The sequence below is a fragment of the Chelonia mydas genome, chromosome 14 (assembly GCF_015237465.2).
Source record: "Chelonia mydas isolate rCheMyd1 chromosome 14, rCheMyd1.pri.v2, whole genome shotgun sequence".
Classification (NCBI taxonomy): Eukaryota; Metazoa; Chordata; order Testudines; family Cheloniidae; genus Chelonia; species Chelonia mydas.
This window is the reverse complement of record NC_051254.2, coordinates 26,450,813-26,469,448: the sequence shown is the minus strand read 5'-3', so window position 1 is coordinate 26,469,448 and position 18,636 is coordinate 26,450,813. Positions and strand designations below refer to the sequence as shown.

General features: G+C 45.1%; 1 protein-coding gene across 1 annotated transcript in view; it reads right to left on the bottom strand.

Moving 5' to 3' along the window:
* Nucleotides 1-17,718, bottom strand: part of LOC102947862 (germ cell-specific gene 1-like protein) — a 79,235-nt gene extending 61,517 nt beyond the window's left edge. Inside the window, exon 1 of the mRNA XM_007072483.2 lies at nucleotides 17,063-17,718. Within this exon, the coding sequence (XP_007072545.1) occupies nucleotides 17,063-17,357 (295 nt within the window). The 5' untranslated portion in view covers nucleotides 17,358-17,718. The remainder of the gene's footprint in view (nucleotides 1-17,062) is intronic.
* Nucleotides 17,719-18,636: the final 918 nt, after the last annotated feature.

The following is an 18,636-nucleotide window of genomic DNA, read 5'->3' as shown; positions in this document are numbered from 1 at the left end:
AAACCAATATTCCCACTGTTATTACTGCTTGCTGTGTGCTCCACAATATCTGTGAGAGTAAGGGGGAGACGTTTATGGTGGGGTGGGAGGTTGAGGCAAATTGCCTGGCTGCTGGTTACACGCAGCCAGACACCAGGGCGGTTAGAAGAGCACAGGAGGGCGCGGTACGCATCAGAGAAGCTTTGAAAACCAGTTTCATGACTGGCTGGGCTACGGTGTGAAAGTTCTCTTTGTTTCTCCTTGATGAAACCCCCCGCCCCTTGGTTCACTCTACTTCCCTGTAAGCTAACCACCCTCCCCTCCTCCCTTCGATCACTGCTTGCAGAGGCAATAAAGTCATTGTTGCTTCACATTCATGCATTCTTTATTCATTCATCACACAAATAGGGGGATGACTACCAAGGTAGCCCAGGAGGGGTGGTGGAGGAGGGAAGAAAAATGCCACACAGCACTTTAAAAGTTTACAACTTTAAAATTTATTGAATGCCAGCCTTCTTTTTGGGGGGCAATCCTCTGTGGCGGAGTGGCTGGTTGGCCGGTGGCCCCCCCACCGCGTTCTTGGGCGTCTGGGTGTGGAGGCTATGGAACTTGGGGAGGAGGGTGGTTGGTTATACAGGGGCTGTAGTGGCAGTCTGTGCTCCAGCTGCCTTTGCTGCAGCTCAACCATACACTGGAGCATACTGGTTTGATCCTCCAGCAGCCTCAGCATGGAATCCTGCCTCCTCTCATCACGCTGCCGCCACATTTGAGCTTCAGCCCTGTCTTCAGCCCGCCACTTACTCTCTTCAGCCCGCCACCTCTCCTCCCGGTCATTTTGTGCTTTCCTGCACTCTGACTTTATTTGCCTCCACGCATTCATCTGTGCTCTGTCAGTGTGGGAGGACAGCATGAGCTCAGAGGACATTTCATCACGAGTGTGTTTTTTTTTCTTTCTAATCTTCACTAGCCTCTGGGAAGGAGAAGATCCTGTGATCATTGAAACACATGCAGCTGGTGGAGAAAAAAAAGGGACAGCGGTATTTAAAAAGACACATTTTATAAAACAGTGGCTACACTCTTTCAGGGTAAACCTTGCTGTTAACATTACATACATAGCACATGTGCTTTCGTTACAAGGTCGCATTTTGCCTCCCCCCACTGCGTGGCTACCCCCTCAACCCTCCCCCCTCCCCGTGGCTAACAGTGGGGAACATTTCTGTTCAGCCACAGGCAAACAGCCCAGCAGGAACGGGCTCCTCTGAGTGTCCCCTGAAGAAAAGCACCCTATTTCAACCAGGTGACCATGAATGATATCTCACTCTCCTGAGGATAACACAGAGAGATAAAGAACGGATGTTGTTTGAACGCCAGCAAACATACACTGCAATGCTTTGTTGTACAATGATTCCCGAGTACGTGTTACTGGCCTGGAGTGGTAAAGTGTCCTACCATGAAGGACGCAATAAGGCTGCCCTCCCCAGAAACCTTTTGCAAAGGCTTTGGGAGTACATCCAGGAGAGCCGCGAATGCCAGGGCAAATTAATCCTTTCACATGCTTGCTTTTAAACCATGTATAGTATTTTAAAAGGTACACTCACCGGAGGTCCCTTCTCCGCCTGCCGGGTCCAGGAGGCAGCCTTGGGTGGGTTCGGGGGGTACTGGCTCCAGGTCCAGGGTGAGAAACAGTTCCTTGCTGTCGGGAAAACCGGTTTCTCCGCTTGCTTGCTGTGAGCTATCTACAACCTCATCATCATCATCATCTTCTTCGTCCCCAAAACCTGCTTCCATGTTGCCTCCATCTCCATTGAAGGAGTCAAACAACATAGCTGGGGTAGTGGTGGCTGAACCCCCTAAAATGGCATGCAGCTCATCATAGAAGCGGCATGTTTGGGGCTCTGACCCGGAGCGGCCGTTCGCCTCTCTGGTTTTCTGGTAGGCTTGTCTCAGCTCCTTAAGTTTCACGTGGCACTGCTTCGGGTCCCTGTTATGGCCTCTGTCCTTCATGCCCTGGGAGATTTTGACAAAGGTTTTGGCATTTCGAAAACTGGAATAGAGTTCTGATAGCACGGATTCCTCTCCCCATACAGCAATCAGATCCCGTACCTCCCATTCAGTCCATGCTGGAGCTCTTTTGCAATTCTGGGACTCCATCATGGTCACCTCTGCTGATGAGCTCTGCATGGTCACCTGCAGCTTGCCACGCTGGCCAAACAGGAAATGAGATTCAAAAGTTCACGGTTCTTTTCCTGTCTACCTGGCCAGTGCATCTGAGTTGAGAGTGCTGTCCAGAGCGGTCACAATGGAGCACTCTGGGATAGCTCCCGGAGGCCAATACCGTCGAATTGTGTCCACAGTACCCCAAATTCGACCTGGCAAGGCCGATTTAAGCGCTAATCCATTTGTCAGGGTGGAGTAAGGAAATCGATTTTAAGAGCCCTTTAAGTCGAAATAAAGGGCTTCATCGTGTGGACGGGTGCAGGTTTACATCGATTTAACACTGCTAAATTCGACCTAAAGTCCTAGTGTAGACCAGGGCTTAGACTTCTGGGGCAGATCCTGTTGTTCTTTGTGTGGCACTAAGCTGAGCCACTCTAGGAGTCATTCTCAGTGAATTGTCATGTAAGCAGTGTCAGGATGAGCTCCACCCTGACATCTGGTGGTGAAGTGTGGCAAGTTGTGGCAAAGAACTTTAGGGGCTGATCTCATTTGCATAGGCACACCCACCCCACCTAGAATGAGGCCATAGCTGCACAAATGGTCACTTTGGCTGCTGTGGGATCCCCAGTGTCTCTATTATTGGGACAGGAAGAATAAATTGTTATTACCCTGATTATGGGAACTGTGCTTGGAACTGTACTTGGCCTTTTGTTATGATGGAGGGACTCACCATCAACTAAGTAGCAGTCGCTAGGCAAGGGTCATGGGTTCCAAAACTCTGTGAATTGAGAGAGGCTGGGGACAAGTATTAATACTTGGTGGCATGAGCCCCTTTGTGAGGGCCTTACATGCTAATTGCACTTCCTCCTCTCTCCACTGTGGAATATCAGAGCTAATTTTGATTCTATTAGGAGTCTAGTTACAGGCTGCTGAGCTCACTTTGGGCTAATGGTGCCCCAGCACTGAGGCTCTCCTACTACAAGCTGAATTCACCAAAGAGCTGAACTGCCTAAGAGCTGAAATCACTGAGCATTGTGTTAAGTAGTGGGGGAGCCTGAAGATATATCATGGAGCAGTTTGTGGGATGGCTGGAGTGCCTTGTGGATAGGCTGGTGGAGCAGTTCATTGGACGGCGGGAGCTGCTTGTGGGATGTGGAGCGGAGCAGTTTGTGGACTGGCTGGTGGAGCAGCAGGGCGGAGCTGAGCGAAGCAGTTCGTGGGGTGGCTGGCAGAGTGAAGACCTATGGAGCTGTCGGGCGGTCAGCTTCAGATCATGTAAGGTGCCCCTTACTTCTCTCCCCCCCGCCCCCCATCTCCACCCAGGTTGGGAGGTTAAAGCTCTGCAGATAAACTTTTGAACTCTGGGGCTGCCCTGATCAGGGACAGAGACTTTTGGGTCATTGGACTTTTGGGACTTTGGGTGATTTGGGGTTGCTGGACTCAAGAACCAAAGGGAAAGAACATGCCCCAATTTGCTTGGGGTGGTTTTTTTTTGCTCATGGGTTGTGTTATGAATCCTGTTAGTGGTGTTTCCCCAACATAATGCCACATTGTTTCTCTCGGTTATTAAAAGGCTTTTTGCTATACTCAGACTATGTGCTTGCGAGAGAGGAAGTATTGCCTCTTGGAGGCGCCCAGCGGGGGTGGTATATATTTGTCCCAGGTCACTGGGTGGGGGCTCGAGCTGGTTTGGAATGAATCCCCTAGATATTGAACCCGGCCCTTGTTGCTGCCAACTCTGATGGGCAGAAGGGTTACAGTCAGAGAACTTGTCTGTCCTTCTGGACACATGCGGTGAATTGTGGGAAGGTACCATAGGGTTGTTTAGCCTGTATCCACACTGAAAAGTGAAAGCAGTAGCCAGGCTCTGGCCTATAGCCCCCCTCTGGACCAGCTAGCCTGGGTGTCAAGCACCATCAAACTCAGGGGAGAGGGTTGCATATGGAGGGGTGGGGGGTTAGCAGCATCACCCAAGGAGGAGTCTGAGTTGGATCTGCAATGAAGACAGACCCTAATAGTCACCTAACATCTTACACTTAAGAGTCTCTAAGTAATAATCCCAGAGGGAGTAGCCTTAACTGCTTTAGCCCACAGTCCTGGGGGAGCGTTGCTACCAGTCTGAACAGGGTGGGTGAGATTAAGAGAACCAGATTGAGAATAAGACACACAGGAGGATTTGGGCTGTCCAGGGGAATGTGAGTTGTTTCTCTTCTGTTCCTGTAACTGAAGAGGAAAGTCTTTCTAATTTATCTTGTAGGGAAGCATAAGATTAGATAAAACTAAGTATACGTTTGGGCTTTTTGTTGTTTTCAAATCCCCCTTCTCTAATGCTTTATTCCAACTACTAAATAAAATAGTCACTCTCACTTGTCACAGGTTCCTGAAGGTAGGAAATGTGGGTGCCTGAACCCAGCCAGATCTCCATGGTGAAAAGCAGTGGTACATGGGGTAGTGCACTCAGGACCTGGTCTAAAAGTGGAAAAATTGTGAGATTCCATCCCAATATAGGTAAAGGCAAGATGTCGAACACCTTCAAGGGTGCACTCAGAGAGATCAAAAAGGGAACCACCATGCAAATTAGCTATATAACTGTGATGCTAACCAATAGATCTCAAAAAGTAATTGTGGATGGGCAGTTGTCATCCATGAAGGGTGTTTCTAGTGGGGTCCACCTGGGATCTAATCAATAATCTAGGAGAAAATATAAGACCACTTCTGAAAAAGTTTGTAGGTGACTCAAAAATGGTGGAGTGGAACATGATAATAAGGACAGATCAGTTATAAAGAGCCGTTCAGACTGCATAGGATATAGCCTAATGCAAGGTCATACACCCATGAACCAGAAGATAGGACAACAATGACTCAGAAAAGGATTTAGATGGGAACAAATGCAGAGGAGTTCCCAGTGTGGGGCTGTGGCTAAGATGCCTAATGCAATACCTGGGTGAATAAACAGGGGAATATTGAGTACCAATAGGGAGGTGTTACAATTTCTGAATATGGCACTAGCAAGACCATTGTAATCAATGGGGTTGCTCATTAAACCCAGGGTTCCTGTAGAGTGGTAGGTGTACCACAACCCAGAGGTGGTGTAATAATTGGGCCGATAATTTTTTCTGAATTCTGAGCTCAACTGGAAAAACCATGAGAAAGTTTATAATGTGTCACAACAACTTATAACAATAAATGTTAATGGGAAAAGGTGCAAAAGGAAGACAAAGACTGAATTAGTACAAACAAAAAGGCCAAATGATACAACTCAAGGACTGTGTTATGATCAAGTCGGGTAAACAAGAGAAGTGTGGGACTGGAAATTAATGAACCAAAATTGGTGTGTCAGCATTTAGGCCAAATTGGTGAACTAAATAATAATGAAGGGATGGGGTATTTCACCCATCACTCCCTTCTGGGGTCCTCAAAAAAAGATTTTGGGGGCAATTGCTGACTGAAAAAAGGGGAAGGAGCAATCTTCACCATCATGGCTGCCACACTCCCTGTCCCCTGGGACCCCAGAATCCAGCATGACACCATTATGCCTTTGTCATCCTGATCCTGAGAGATGTCCTGACCAGGCCAGGCCAGACAGAGGGACCCAGATGACATCATCACCTTCACTGGCTCCAGTTATATCCCGAACACTACCTGGGATGTGAGACTTTGTCACAGACGCATGCCCACTTACGCACACAGTGTCCTTTAGCCAGGATTGTATGCTTTGCAACACTGTGACCAGAAAGGCAAATAAAATCAATTCCCTAAACAGCCTGATGCTGGTACAAGTTTCCCAAGTCTCGGTGTGGCTGATCACACCATGTGCCATGCTTATGTTGCTGGGCCTATATTTCTCCATGAGTGCGGTTACAAGTGAGAGTCAACACCAGAAGCAGAAGCTGCATTTTCTCGCTTTGCTGTTCTTTTCTTTTTCACTCCTGTGTTTGTCTTGTTTTGTCTTCTAGGAAGTGGGATTAGACTTTAACAACCTTAGCAACAACAGCTCCTCAACTAACTTCTCTTTTCCCCCAAAAGAACAGTTATTACCATTTTTAATATCATCTAAATGACTGTCAGACAAGGGGAGGAGGTTCTTCTAAAGACTCTTTCTACCTAAAGGGAAAGGGAATAAAGTTTGTTTTTAAAATGAAAACCTTACTTAATCCTTTACATTTCAAATGCTTTAACGGTTTCTCCTTTTTCTGTATCTTTAACAAAAAGAATGCTAATGGTGTGTTTGCCATGGTACTGAGCAGGCTGAGGTCTCTGCAGGCAAAACCCTGAATCTTATTTAAAACTGGTTAATGCTGGACATTGCCAGGGTTGTGTTAACACCTTTGACTCTTTGGGCCCATTTAGTCCATCTAAATTAATACAGTGGAAGCAAACATTGTAGGTACTTAAGCAGCTAGGCCCTGGAGTCACTAGTCCTTGTGCAGCCCAGTAACCACTCTGACATGTAGCTAAGGGAAAGGGTATTTGACTAGGGCTGGCAGGAAAGGAAAGGTTGCAAATACCTTAGGTACTGAAATTGTTATGATTCAAAGTGAGCAATAACAGATCTTGTTGGTTAGGGCATAATGACAAACATTTTCAAATAAATTCAGGGAGATTTGTGGTCTCTGGTGGGAGAGGAGGGAAGAGATGTCCAAGCTGGTGCTGGACTCTGTCTCTCCCAACCTCACCCCCATACACCCTAAATTCAGCCCCATTCCCATCCCTCAATCCCCTTTGTACCCCAACCTCACCCTCATGCACCCCCATGCACCCACTACTCCATCCCCCATGCACCTTGTGATGCTGTAGAAAAAGAAAGATGCGGGTTCCAGGGTGCTGCTTTGAGGTACATAGTGCCACACATGCTTACACTAAGGTATGATCACTGATGCATCGACACTGTTGCACAATTGTAATAAATCTTATACAAAGTGTGCCTTGTAAGGTATCAATGGAAAATGGAAAAGCTGTGATTCGTTGAACAACGTTATCCCAATGGCCCACCTTGATTATCATACACATTGTAAGGAGAGTCATCACTTTTGATAAGCTATTACCAACAGGAGAGTGGGTTTGTGTGTGTGTTGGAGGGGGTGGGGAAAAAACCTGGATTTGTGCTGGAAATGGCCCGCCTTGATTATCATACACATTGTAAGGAGAGTGATCACTTTACATAAGCTATTACCAGCAGGAGAGTGGGGTGGGGGGAGAGAAAACCTTTTGTAGTGATTATCACCCATTTTTTCATGGTTTGTGTGTATAAAAACGTCTTCTGTACTTTCCACAGTATGCATCCGATGAAGTGAGCTGTAGCTCACGAAAGCTTATGCTCAAATAAATTGGTTAGTCTCTAAGGTGCCACAAGTCCTCCTTTTCTTTTTGTTATCCTGTTTATATGCCTGTATTGTCATTGCATATGGAGCTGTGAATCTTTGCTGTGTATTGGCATCTCAGACATGTTGTGTTCCTGGATAACACCCATGAGATGAATTGATTCGGAGAGACGTATTGCAAGCTAGCCGACTTAACATCACTGCTACTGTCCTGACGTAGAGACTCTGAAATCAACTGTAATGTACATGATTCATTTTCACCTTTTAATAACTCTCTTCTTTTCTTTTTTTATTAATAAATCTTTAGTTAGTTTACTAAAGATTAACTGCAGTGTGGTATTTGGTGAGATCCTGAAGTATGTATTGACCTGGGTGAATGTCTGGTTCTTTGGAACTGGAAGGACCGAATATATGTGATTTCTGGTTGTAATAACCATTTATCAGAGAAGTCTGGCTAGTACGGGTAGTTCAAGGGGGGCTAGAGGGCCTGAAGGGGACTGTCTGTGGCTTCGTAATACCTAATATAGTATTAGAATCATAGAATCATAGAAGATTAGGACTAGAAGAGACCTCAGGAGGTCATCTAGCCCAATCCCCTGCTTAAAACAGGACCAACCCCAACTAAATATTCCCAGCCAGAGCTTTGTCAAGCTGGGCCTTAAAAACCTCTAAGGATGGAGATTCTACCACCTCTCTCGGTAACCCATTCCAGTGCTTCATCACCCTCCCAGTGAAATAGTTTTTCCTAATATCCAACCTAGACCTCCCCCACTGCAACTTAAGACCATTGCTCCTTGTTCAGTCATCTGCCACCACTGAGAAGAGCCGAGCTCCATCCTCTTGGGAACCCCTTTCAGGTAGTTGAAGGCTGCTATCAAATCCCCCCTCACTCTTCTCTTCTGCAGACTAAATAAGCCCAGTTCCCTCAGCCTCCCCTCATAAGTCATGTGCCCCCGCCCCCTAATCATTTTTGTTGCCCCACGCTGCACTCTCTCCAATTTGTCCACATCCTTTCTGTAGTGGGGAGCCCAAAACTGGATTCAATACTCTAGATGTGGCCTCACCAGTGCCAAATACAGGGGAATAATCACTTCCATCGATCTGCTGGCAATGCTTCTGCTAATGCAGGCCAATATGCCATTAGCATTCTTGGCAACCAGGGCACACTGCTGACTCATATCCAGCTTCTCATCCACTGTAATCCCCAGGTCCTTTTCTGCAGAACTGCCGCTTAGCCAATCAGTCCCCAGCCTGTAGCAGTGTATGGGATTCCTCTGTCCAAAGTGCAGGACTCTGCACTTGTCCTTGTTGAACCTCATCAGTTTTTTTTTGTGCCCAATCCTCCAATTTGTCTAGGTCACTCTGGATCCTATCCCTACCCTCCAGCGTATCTACCTCTCCCTCCCAGCTTAGTGTCTATTTTGGAAGCACACATTTGTTAAAGGCTTCGTGAAGTCTTGCGATAGAGTACACCATCAGTGTGTGGTATATGCCCTATATTCTGGCAGTCTGACCTGAGACTGGCGCTCTTAGCTGTGTCCCATTCCAGGCAGCGTGACACCCCCTCCCCATTCCCGGTGTAATACCCTCCACCCACCAGAAGCCTCACACAAATGGATAGACTTTGATTTTGCCAGCTGCAATCAATATGGTGAACATAATGTGTGGGGAAGCTGAGGCAAATAAGCTCAAAGCCATACTACTCTCCAACAACACAGTGAAGCAAAGGATTGAAGCAAGAGCAGCAGCTTAGGAAAACACACTGGTGGAGCATCTGAAAAACATGGATGCTTTTGCTCTTCAAGTTGATGCAAGCACTGAGGGTCATGGTGCACAATTCTTGGGTTTTGTGAAATACACAGGAAGGGTGCAATTCCCAAAGACACTGTGTTCTGTGTCCCTCTTCCCAGACAAGGAATGTTCAATGTGCTACATGGCTACATGCAAAACAAAAATCTACCATGTGATCACATAGTGGGCTTTTGTACAGATAGAGCTGCGTCTATGGCAGGCCACAAACCAGGTCTGCATGCCTTGGTAAAGAAAGTGCTCCATCTGCTGTGTGAAATAACTGCATGATTCACAGATAACAACTGGCACCTATACTTCCGAGTCCAGAGCTAGGATGTTTTGCAGCAGGTCTCATCTATTGTGAACAACATCCAGACTCAGCTTCTTTGTGCATGCCTGTTTGCAAAACGGTGTGAAGAAATGGGGTCCAATCATAGAATATCAGGGTTGGAAGGGACCTCAGGAGGGCATCTAGTCAACCCCCTGCTCAAAGCAGGACCAATCTCCAACTAAATCATCCCAGCCAGGGCTTTGTCAAGCCTGACCTATTGTTATTGTTGTCATGACGTATTGTTATTCCACACTGAAGCTCATTGGCTCTCAAGAGGAAAATACTGGGACAATTGTCTGAGCTGAGAGACAAGCTTCATGCTTATTCAAAGGACTGCAAAAGAGTGAATTTGTTGATTTTCTCTGTGACCAAAGGAGATTGTGCCGTCTTACTTGTGTCACAGACATATTTGGGAAACTGAATAAATTGAACATAGGTCTGCAAGGAAGGAACACCCATGTCCTTTAGCTGAGTGATTGAATCACAGGATTCATAAAGAAAATAAATTGTTTTCTGGAAGACTGATTTACTGAAGACAAACTATGAAACCTTCCCGCAGCTTTGTAAGTTCCTGGCTAACAATGGAATTATTCAGCCTCCCACGTAGGTGATGGCGGTGCATCTCAAAGGAACAGTTTGCATCCTTTTTCCCTGACTTGGCAGTGACTAAGTATGATTGGGTGTGAAACCCCGTTCAGTGCAAGCCGGATTCCAGCTGCTGAAATTGAACAGCTGATTGAAATGTCCTGTGATCGATTCTTGTGAGGAACATATGCATAGACATCGACTCTGTGGGTGCTCTGGGGCTGGAGCACCCATAGGGAAAAAACGAATGGGTGCTCACACCCACTGGCGGGCCCTGCCGATCAGCTCCACCTCTCTCCCCCAGCACCTCCCACCCACTGCTGATCAGCAGTCCAGCGGCGGGCAGGAGGCACTCGGGGGAGGGGGATAAGGAGGAAAGTAGGAAAATACAGTCTAGGTGCAGCTACTCTAAGGTGGGTTAGTAACTGGTTGGAAAACCATTCCCAGAGCGTAGTTATCAGTGGTTCACAGCTGGAAGGGCATAACAAGTGGGGTCCTGCAGGGATCAGTTCTGGGTCTGGTTCAGTTCAATATTGTCATCAATGATTTAGATAATGACACAAACTTATAAAGTTTGTGGATGATACCAAGCTGTGAGAGGTTTCAAATGCTTTGGATGACACAATTATAATTCAAAATGATCTGGACAAACCGGAGAAATAGTCTGAAGTAAATCGGGTGAAATTCAATAAGGGAAAATGCAAAGTACTCCACTTAGGAAGGAACAATCAGTTGCACACATATGAAATGGGAAGTGACTGCCTAGGAAGGAGTACTGCGGAAAGGGATCTGGGGGTCATAGTGGACTGCAAGCTAAATGTGAATCAACACTGTAACACTTGCAAAAAAAAAGCAAAAATCATTCTGGGACGTATTAGCAGGAGTGTTGTAAGCAAGACACGAGAAGTAATTCTTACGCTCTACTCGGCACTGGTTAGGCCTCAGCTGGAATATTGTGTCCAGTTCTGGGCACCACATTTCAGGAAAGATGTGGACAAATTGGAGAAATTCAAGAGGAGAGCAACAAAAACTATTGAAAATCTGTAAAACGTGATGTATGAGGGAAGACATAAAAAATGGGTTTGTTTAGTCTGGAGAAGAAAAGACTGAAAGGGGACATCGTAACATTTTTCAAGCACATAAAAGCTTGCTTTAAGAGGGAGAAAAGGGAGGAGAGAGAGAAAAATTGTTCTCCTTAATCTCTGAGGATAGGGCAAGAAGCAATGTGCTTAAATTGCAGCAATGGCTGTTTAGGTTGGATATTAGAAAAAACTTCCTAACTGTCAAGGTGGTCAAGCACTGGAATAAATTGCCTAGGGAGGTTGTGGAATCTCCATCACTGGAGATTTTTAAGAGCAGGTTAGACAATCACCTGTCAGTTTAGAAAATACTTAGTCCTGCCATGAGTGCAGGGGACTGGACTAGATGACCTCTTGAGGCCCCTTCCTGTCCCACAATTCTATGTTTCTATGATTCTAAGAGTGAAATGTTTACAAGCAACTAAAAGTGAAAACATGCATTTAAAGGTCTGAAACTTAATTTTCCAAGTTTTGGTTCCAGGCTTTGTTAAGATGGCTTTTCTTGCCCACACTCTTCCGGCAAGATGGTCAGAATCTCTCCCAATGGCCCAAAGACGCTGGTGCCTTTGTCTTCTTAGGTGAAAGGCAGAGACATAACTTGGCATTCTCTGCCCCCCTCTCTTATAGTCCAGTGAACCTTTGAAGTGGATTCTTCTGAGTCTTACCTTGTAATGTAAAGTTTATTCAAGCAGTAAAGAAGGCAACATAGATGAGGGAGGCTCCATGCTCTTTCTCCTCATCTGTGTTTGCTGAAATGCAACATTGCTTTGTCTCCTGCCATCTCTTCCCCCTCTGTCATGAGGACCCTGGTTATTACTTATGTATAAATTAAGGTAAAATTTAGGATAAACCTTGTTAACAAATTTTGCCTAGGCAGGGTTGTGTGCATTTGAACATGTGATAACAACATCATACAGGGGATTCATAACTTGACATATAACTTTGCTACACACAGTTCACCATATATTGACCAGTGAGTTGTTAGTTTTCCAATGATATCGAACAAGGCATATTTTGCACAAAGCTTGTTGTAGTGGTGTGTAGGGTGTGAGTATAGGGGTACTTTTGCTCACACTCTCCCCTTGCAGAGCTGCAGGAGGGCTAACCACTGGCTTAGCCAGAAGCAGCAGGTTAGAGCCCTCTTACAGTCATGGGGACACTATTGCCTAAATTTAGAGACTGCTGGGTGTGTCTGGCTCTCATGCTTCCTCTCTCAATGCCCTCGCAACACTCCCTTGTTCACTAGCTCCTCTGGTCACTCAGGAGCTGGCTTTTTAAACCCCTGTTCCTCAGTAGCCATGCCCCCTTATCAAGGGATCCTACAGGAATTAGGGATCAAAGGGTGGCAGGCTAAAACCTTGTTAGGAAGCTCTCAGCCTTGCCTAGTAGGGTGCTAGGCTCAGCAAACGGCTCCTCAGACAGACCACACAATAAACGTCCATCAAGCAGCACATGGCAAGCAGCAAACAAACAACAACAGACAGACAACAAACTCACTCCAAGCGTCACATAGTTGCTCCTCCTTTACCTGGAGAACTCCCTCGCAAAACTCCCGTTTGCTACTCCTGTTCACTAGCTCCTTTATCTGTTTTATCAGAGCTGTTCAGTGGTTCAGTGGCCGCAAGCAGGTTAGTACGCCCACACCACAAATGAATACGAAGTAGAATCATTCTCAAACATCCCTGCACTTCAGAACATAGTACAATGTGGAGGTAGGCAAAGGGGACTGGGGGAGGGTCAGAGATTCTATGGCCAGAAGGGGTCACTGTGATCTTCTAGTCTGACCTCCTGCATAAATCAGGCCAGAGAACGTCGCTGAATTAATTCCTCTTTGAACTAGAGCAGATCTTTTAGAAAACATGCAATCTTGATTTAAAAATTGCCAGTGATGGAGAATTCATCATGTTCCAGTAATTAATTACCCTCACTGATAAAATGTTATGTCTTATTTTCAGTCTGTCAGTCCTCAAATGTCAGCCATTGGATTGTGTTATATCTTTGTCTGTTAGATTGAAGAGCCCACTATCAAATATTTACTCCCCATGAAATACGTATAGACTAATCAAGTCACCCCTCAGCCTTCTCTTTGTTAAACTAAATAGATCGAGCTCCTTGAGTCTATCGCCATAAGGCAGGTTTTCTAATCCTGTAATAATTCTTGTGGCTCTTCTCTGAACCGTCTCAAGTCATCAACATCCTTCCTGAATTGTGGGCATCGGAGCTGGACACAGTATTCCAGAAGCGGTCACACCATCAGATACAGAGATAAAATAATCTCTCTACTTCTACTCAAGATTCCCCTGTTCATGCATTAACCCTTTTGGCCACTGCATCACACTGGGAGTTCAAATTCAGCGGGCTATCCAGCATGATCCCCAAGTCTTTTTCAGAGTCACTGCTCCCTAGGATAAAGTCCCCCATTCTGTAAGTACGGCCTACATTCTTTAGTACTTCTTGTATAAACATTTGCAGTTGGTCATCTTAAAACTCATATTGTTTGCTTGTAACCACTTTGCCAAGTGATCCTGATCACTTTATATCACTGACCTGTCTTCTTCATTATTTACCCTACCCCAATCTTTTTGTCATCTGCAAACTTTATCAGTGATGATTTTGTTTTCTTCCAAGTCACTAATAAAAATATTAAATAGCACAGGGCTAAGAACCAGTCCCTTTGGGACCCCACCAGAAACACACCGGTTTGATGTTGATTCCTCCTTTACAATTACATTTTGAGACCTGTCGGTTAGCAAGTTTTTAATCCATTTAATGTGTGCCATGTTAATTGTTTAGTGTTCTAGTTTCTTAATCAAGATCTCATGCAGTACCAAGTCAAAAGCCTTACAGCAGTGTAAGTATATTACATCAACACAATTAACTTTGTCAACCAAACTTGTAACCTCATTAAAAAAAAAGATAGTTATTTTGACAAGATCTAACTTCCATAAAATAGATTGGTATGCTGATTAGCATTAATGTTATTGCCCTCCTTTAATTCTTTATTTATCCTTTAAGTATTTATCTATAAGAAACCACTATAGAGGGCATGGCAGAAGCCAGGACCCCATCTCTTGTGATATAGTTTGTGATGTCCCAGGTGTGGAGAAGAAAAGGGACCCCTCTTCCCCAGCTTCCCTTCCCTTCCTGACTGTGGTTCACCAGCCTAACCCTAAACCCAGGTATGTCTTTACTAGGGCTACTTGAAAATTTTGTGTTAACTTGTTTTTGACTCAGAATTGGGTTTTAAACTAAATGAAATTTTTCATGAAATATACCTGTTTTCCCTGAAAATTTGATTTTGACTGGAAAACTGAAAAACCCCAAACCAAAAAGTTTTTGTCCAAAAAATGAATAGTATTTTTAACAAAAAAAAAGGAAATGTGTGATCATATAACATGTGTGCACACCTTTTTGCAATAGAGAGGAGTTGAGAGTAGACAGTGGATGCAGCTAACGGTGACAAGCGAGGCACAGAGTTTGAGGAATGGGCTGGCACTGTCATGCTAAGTACACAGAAAGAATTCGTGAAAGGACAGTTCCTGTGGCCCAGGGTGTCTTGGCCTGGCCTTCTGCCTTGGCCCCCCAAGCAGCAACTCCAACAAAAACTAGGAAATCCAGATGTCTTCATACAGCACCTTTCCCCACTGACACCACACACTCACACCCACCTTCTGCGCCTCTAGAGCCCCTTCCTGGCTGAATGGTGTGTGTGCATGATTGGGCTGGTAGGGCAATAGCCACCCCCAGGGTACTCTATGGAAAAGGGCCAATCCTCTAACAAGGAAGAAAAGAATGCACAGGGGATTGCGGAGCAGAACTAAGGTGATCAGATAGCAAGTTTGAAAAATCGGGATGGGAGGTCATGGGGGGGTAATAGGATCTGATATAACACAAAGCCCCTAATAACCAGAATGGTCCAAATAAAATCGCACATCTGGTCACCCTAAGCAGAACAGGGAAGACTGGGGCTGGGCCTAGAGTGGAGCAGAGCTCTCCCCCAGTGGTGAATTCAGGGAATAGATTTGCTCTGTAGTGCTGCCTAGCTGTGTGTTGAAGCATTTGCTTGGGCTAACGTGGCAGTCATTCCAGCCTGGGTAAAGCAACAGCAGCAGCAGATGAGTTGGGTGCTGGGGCCATGCAGTGGCAGAGGAGTTGGGCCCCAAGGGCATGCCATGGAAAAGGATAAAGGGAGGGTGGCCTCACTGTTAGGAGGTGGGTGAGAGAATCCCTCCCCCTTTGAATCAGTGGCCAGAGATGAAGCTGGGGGAAACTTAGGTGAAGACTCAAATTCGTTTTCAAAAGGTTCGTTACGAAAACAGAGTTCCCTTGACAGGTGGGAGCTCCTCCAAACTCAGTCAATTTGCTTCCCCTCCAGGTGATCTAAAGAATACCCCTGCTTCAAGTTCAACAGATTTGTGGAAACTTGGCTCCAGCCTCTTGCTCTCACAAGTGAGTCTCAAACCTCCCTCCCAGCCCCCATCCAGATCCTCTGAACAAAGCTCATTAAATTGATTCCAATCAGCTTGTCCTTTCAGCCACTCACAGCACAAGATACAAAAGCTCTCTCGCCTCTGCAGTCTACAGGGATCACTCCCTCCAGAATATCTCTGTTTCCCATCTCCTAGGCTTTGTTCTGTCTTAACAGAGGGGCGCCTCCGCTGATCCCTGTTGTTTACAATTTAAGATGTCAAGCCCAGTGCACAGCAGAACTGGGATCCCCAGATTTATGGCTGCTAGTTGCTGAGGGTTTGATGTTTATAGGTCTGGAGTGATCTGACTCTTCTGTTGTCTTTTTTCTGTTTCTCTCTCTCTTTGGGACTACAGGGGCAGTACGTGTAGTAACTTGGAAATCTGGATTTATAATGCGCACCATACTTGTACTAAATAAACAGCCTTATCTTACAAAGATCCAAGATCAATCAACAGTGTCATTTTATGGCAAACTAATTTCATTCTATGCCATCTTGGTGTTTAGTGTTACTCAGATTGGGGCTAGCTTATGTACAAGCATTTATGATGAATAAATGGCCAAGTTATTCTTCAGCAGGGAAAAAATGCTTCTTCTGCCTTTCTTTAGGAATGACTGCATCATGATGAAAAGAAAATGATCAAATTTCATCTCCTTAGAGGGTGGCACAGAGAATGAGGAACCCCAAAAAGAAAATCCATTTCTTTTACAATAAAATGTCATTCTTAGCACAAAATCAGGGCTTCTCTTGAAATTCTTTACCTAGGAAACACTCCTCATGTTTCTGTAGTATCTACACAAGATCTGCTGTAAATTAACACAATATGTACATTAACACGACATTTTAAAATAAGAAATAACATTGCCCTTCCTATTCTGCAATCAGGGATCTAAAGAGATTATTCCCATCAGACATGTTTATTTTAATCCAGTTCACAGATATCAGAAAAGTAAAAAACAATTTCAAACCCTCTTTCTCATTAAAAGCCTTTTAACTTGCTGCTCTGACCATAAGAGCAAATCTTGTTAATTTCTAATGGTGGTAGCCCTAATCAGTTAATGCTCATCTAACCATCTAATGCTAATCACTGAAATCGAGAATCTGCACTGCAGTCTGCTGTTCTAAACTTCATAACAGTTATTTCTAAGGGTTTATTTGAACATGTTTCTGTCCAATCCTTCCTGAAGCTTTGGATCTTCTCCCTCTGGAGAAGTGGCACCCTTGTGCTGATACCTTTCCCCCTCAATAAACAAACAGCACTAAAGCAGCAGGAGAACAGGGAGCAGGAGATAATCAGGAAGCATTTTGGCTAAACACTTTTTGAATTAAATGTGTCTGGCTGTCACTCACCTTCCCCATTAATAATCTCCTCACATGAATACCAGATGCCAGCGTGAAACTTTCGGTCAATGAACTTGTCATCGCCTGTCTCCCAGATATACTGAACGGCGTTGCTATTGTTCAGACCAGAGCTATTGAAGCGGATGCAGTGAGTCCCTTTCCCCTGATCTGTACAGAAAGGTTTTGCAACTTTTCTTGTCCCTTCACACCAGTAACTGCTGCTAAATGCTGTGATAGAGAAGATTAACGAGAGGAAATTGAGGGAGAGTGCTGCTGAGGCTCTCTGCCGTCTGTCCATGCCCATGTCTGAAATCTGCCTACTTGCAGGGCCAGCATCAGTGTTAAAGTGTGCTGAAAAAGCCAGGGATAATGCTTTTCATCTGGTTGTATGGGGAAGCATCCACTGAAATTCACTCTTCAGTTCTGGATTTCCACCAGTGAATTGTACCAGTTTGGTAGTTAAGATGATAAGCAGAAATTGTAGGCTCGTTGTTCGGCAAGAAAGAAAACAGGACACAGCAGATCTGTCCAGCCAGTGAAACCTGTGCAGGAAATGTAAAGGGGGGAAAGGATACTGGGAGTGTGTCTGTTGAATCACAAGACTCAGGGATTAGTCTGTATCAGAAAAAAATAAAATAAAATAAAAAAGAGGAGTCCTTGTGGCACCTTAGAGACTAACATATTTATTTGGGTATAAGTTTTCATGGGCTATCCCAGGCACAGGTGTGTGATACAGACAACATTCCTGACTAGGGAGGGCAGCTCAGGCTTCAGAACATCTTGTTAAATTTAATACTAATTATGGAAGGAGTGAATGTTATTTGTAGGGAGATTCTTAAGGAGATGAGCCCTATCCCTGAGATGGAGCATGGGGAGTCCTCCATAGCCCAGGGGGACAGGAAATCTGCCTGGAACCATACCAATTACAAAGGCAAGAAGTACGTGTTTGCCTTTGTCATTAATGGAGCCACTGCAGTCTGCCCCCAGTACTGCAAAGTGCCTCCATGGAATGCAGTTTGGTGAAGCAGTGCAGAGGGCTGAATTGCCCAAGGTGCCATTCCCTCTGCACTGGTGCCAATCCTGACCCTTCCTCAGGAAAAGGAAGAGCTGGCTGGGGTACAATCCAAACAAGTGAAGAGATGCGTCACCTCTTTCTCTGTGACCCTGATTGCCTCACAATGCCTTGCTACTGAAGCTGTCTTCAACAAGTCAGCAACAAGCAAGCACTCTATGTCTATGTACTGGGCAGCCCTGGTCCAACGCTTTGGGTCCTGGAGCCTGCCTGCAACATCATAGACTTCCACTGTTCTCCACCAGTCTTGGTTAATGCTCGGTAAGGTGACTCCACATTCTTCCTAGCCCCGAATATCCATTTGTTTTCTGAAATGTCCAGTCCTGTTCTGGAACAGTCAGGGGAATTTTAAGATTTGTTGTTCCTTTAAAACATAAGAATCCAACAGTTTGTTATTTTAACTGGAATTACCAAACAGTTGAGTTCAAACACAGCACTGGATTCGTTTAGATTAAAAATAAAACAAGTGTATTTAATTGCACAGAGAGATTTTAAGTGAATGCAAATATAA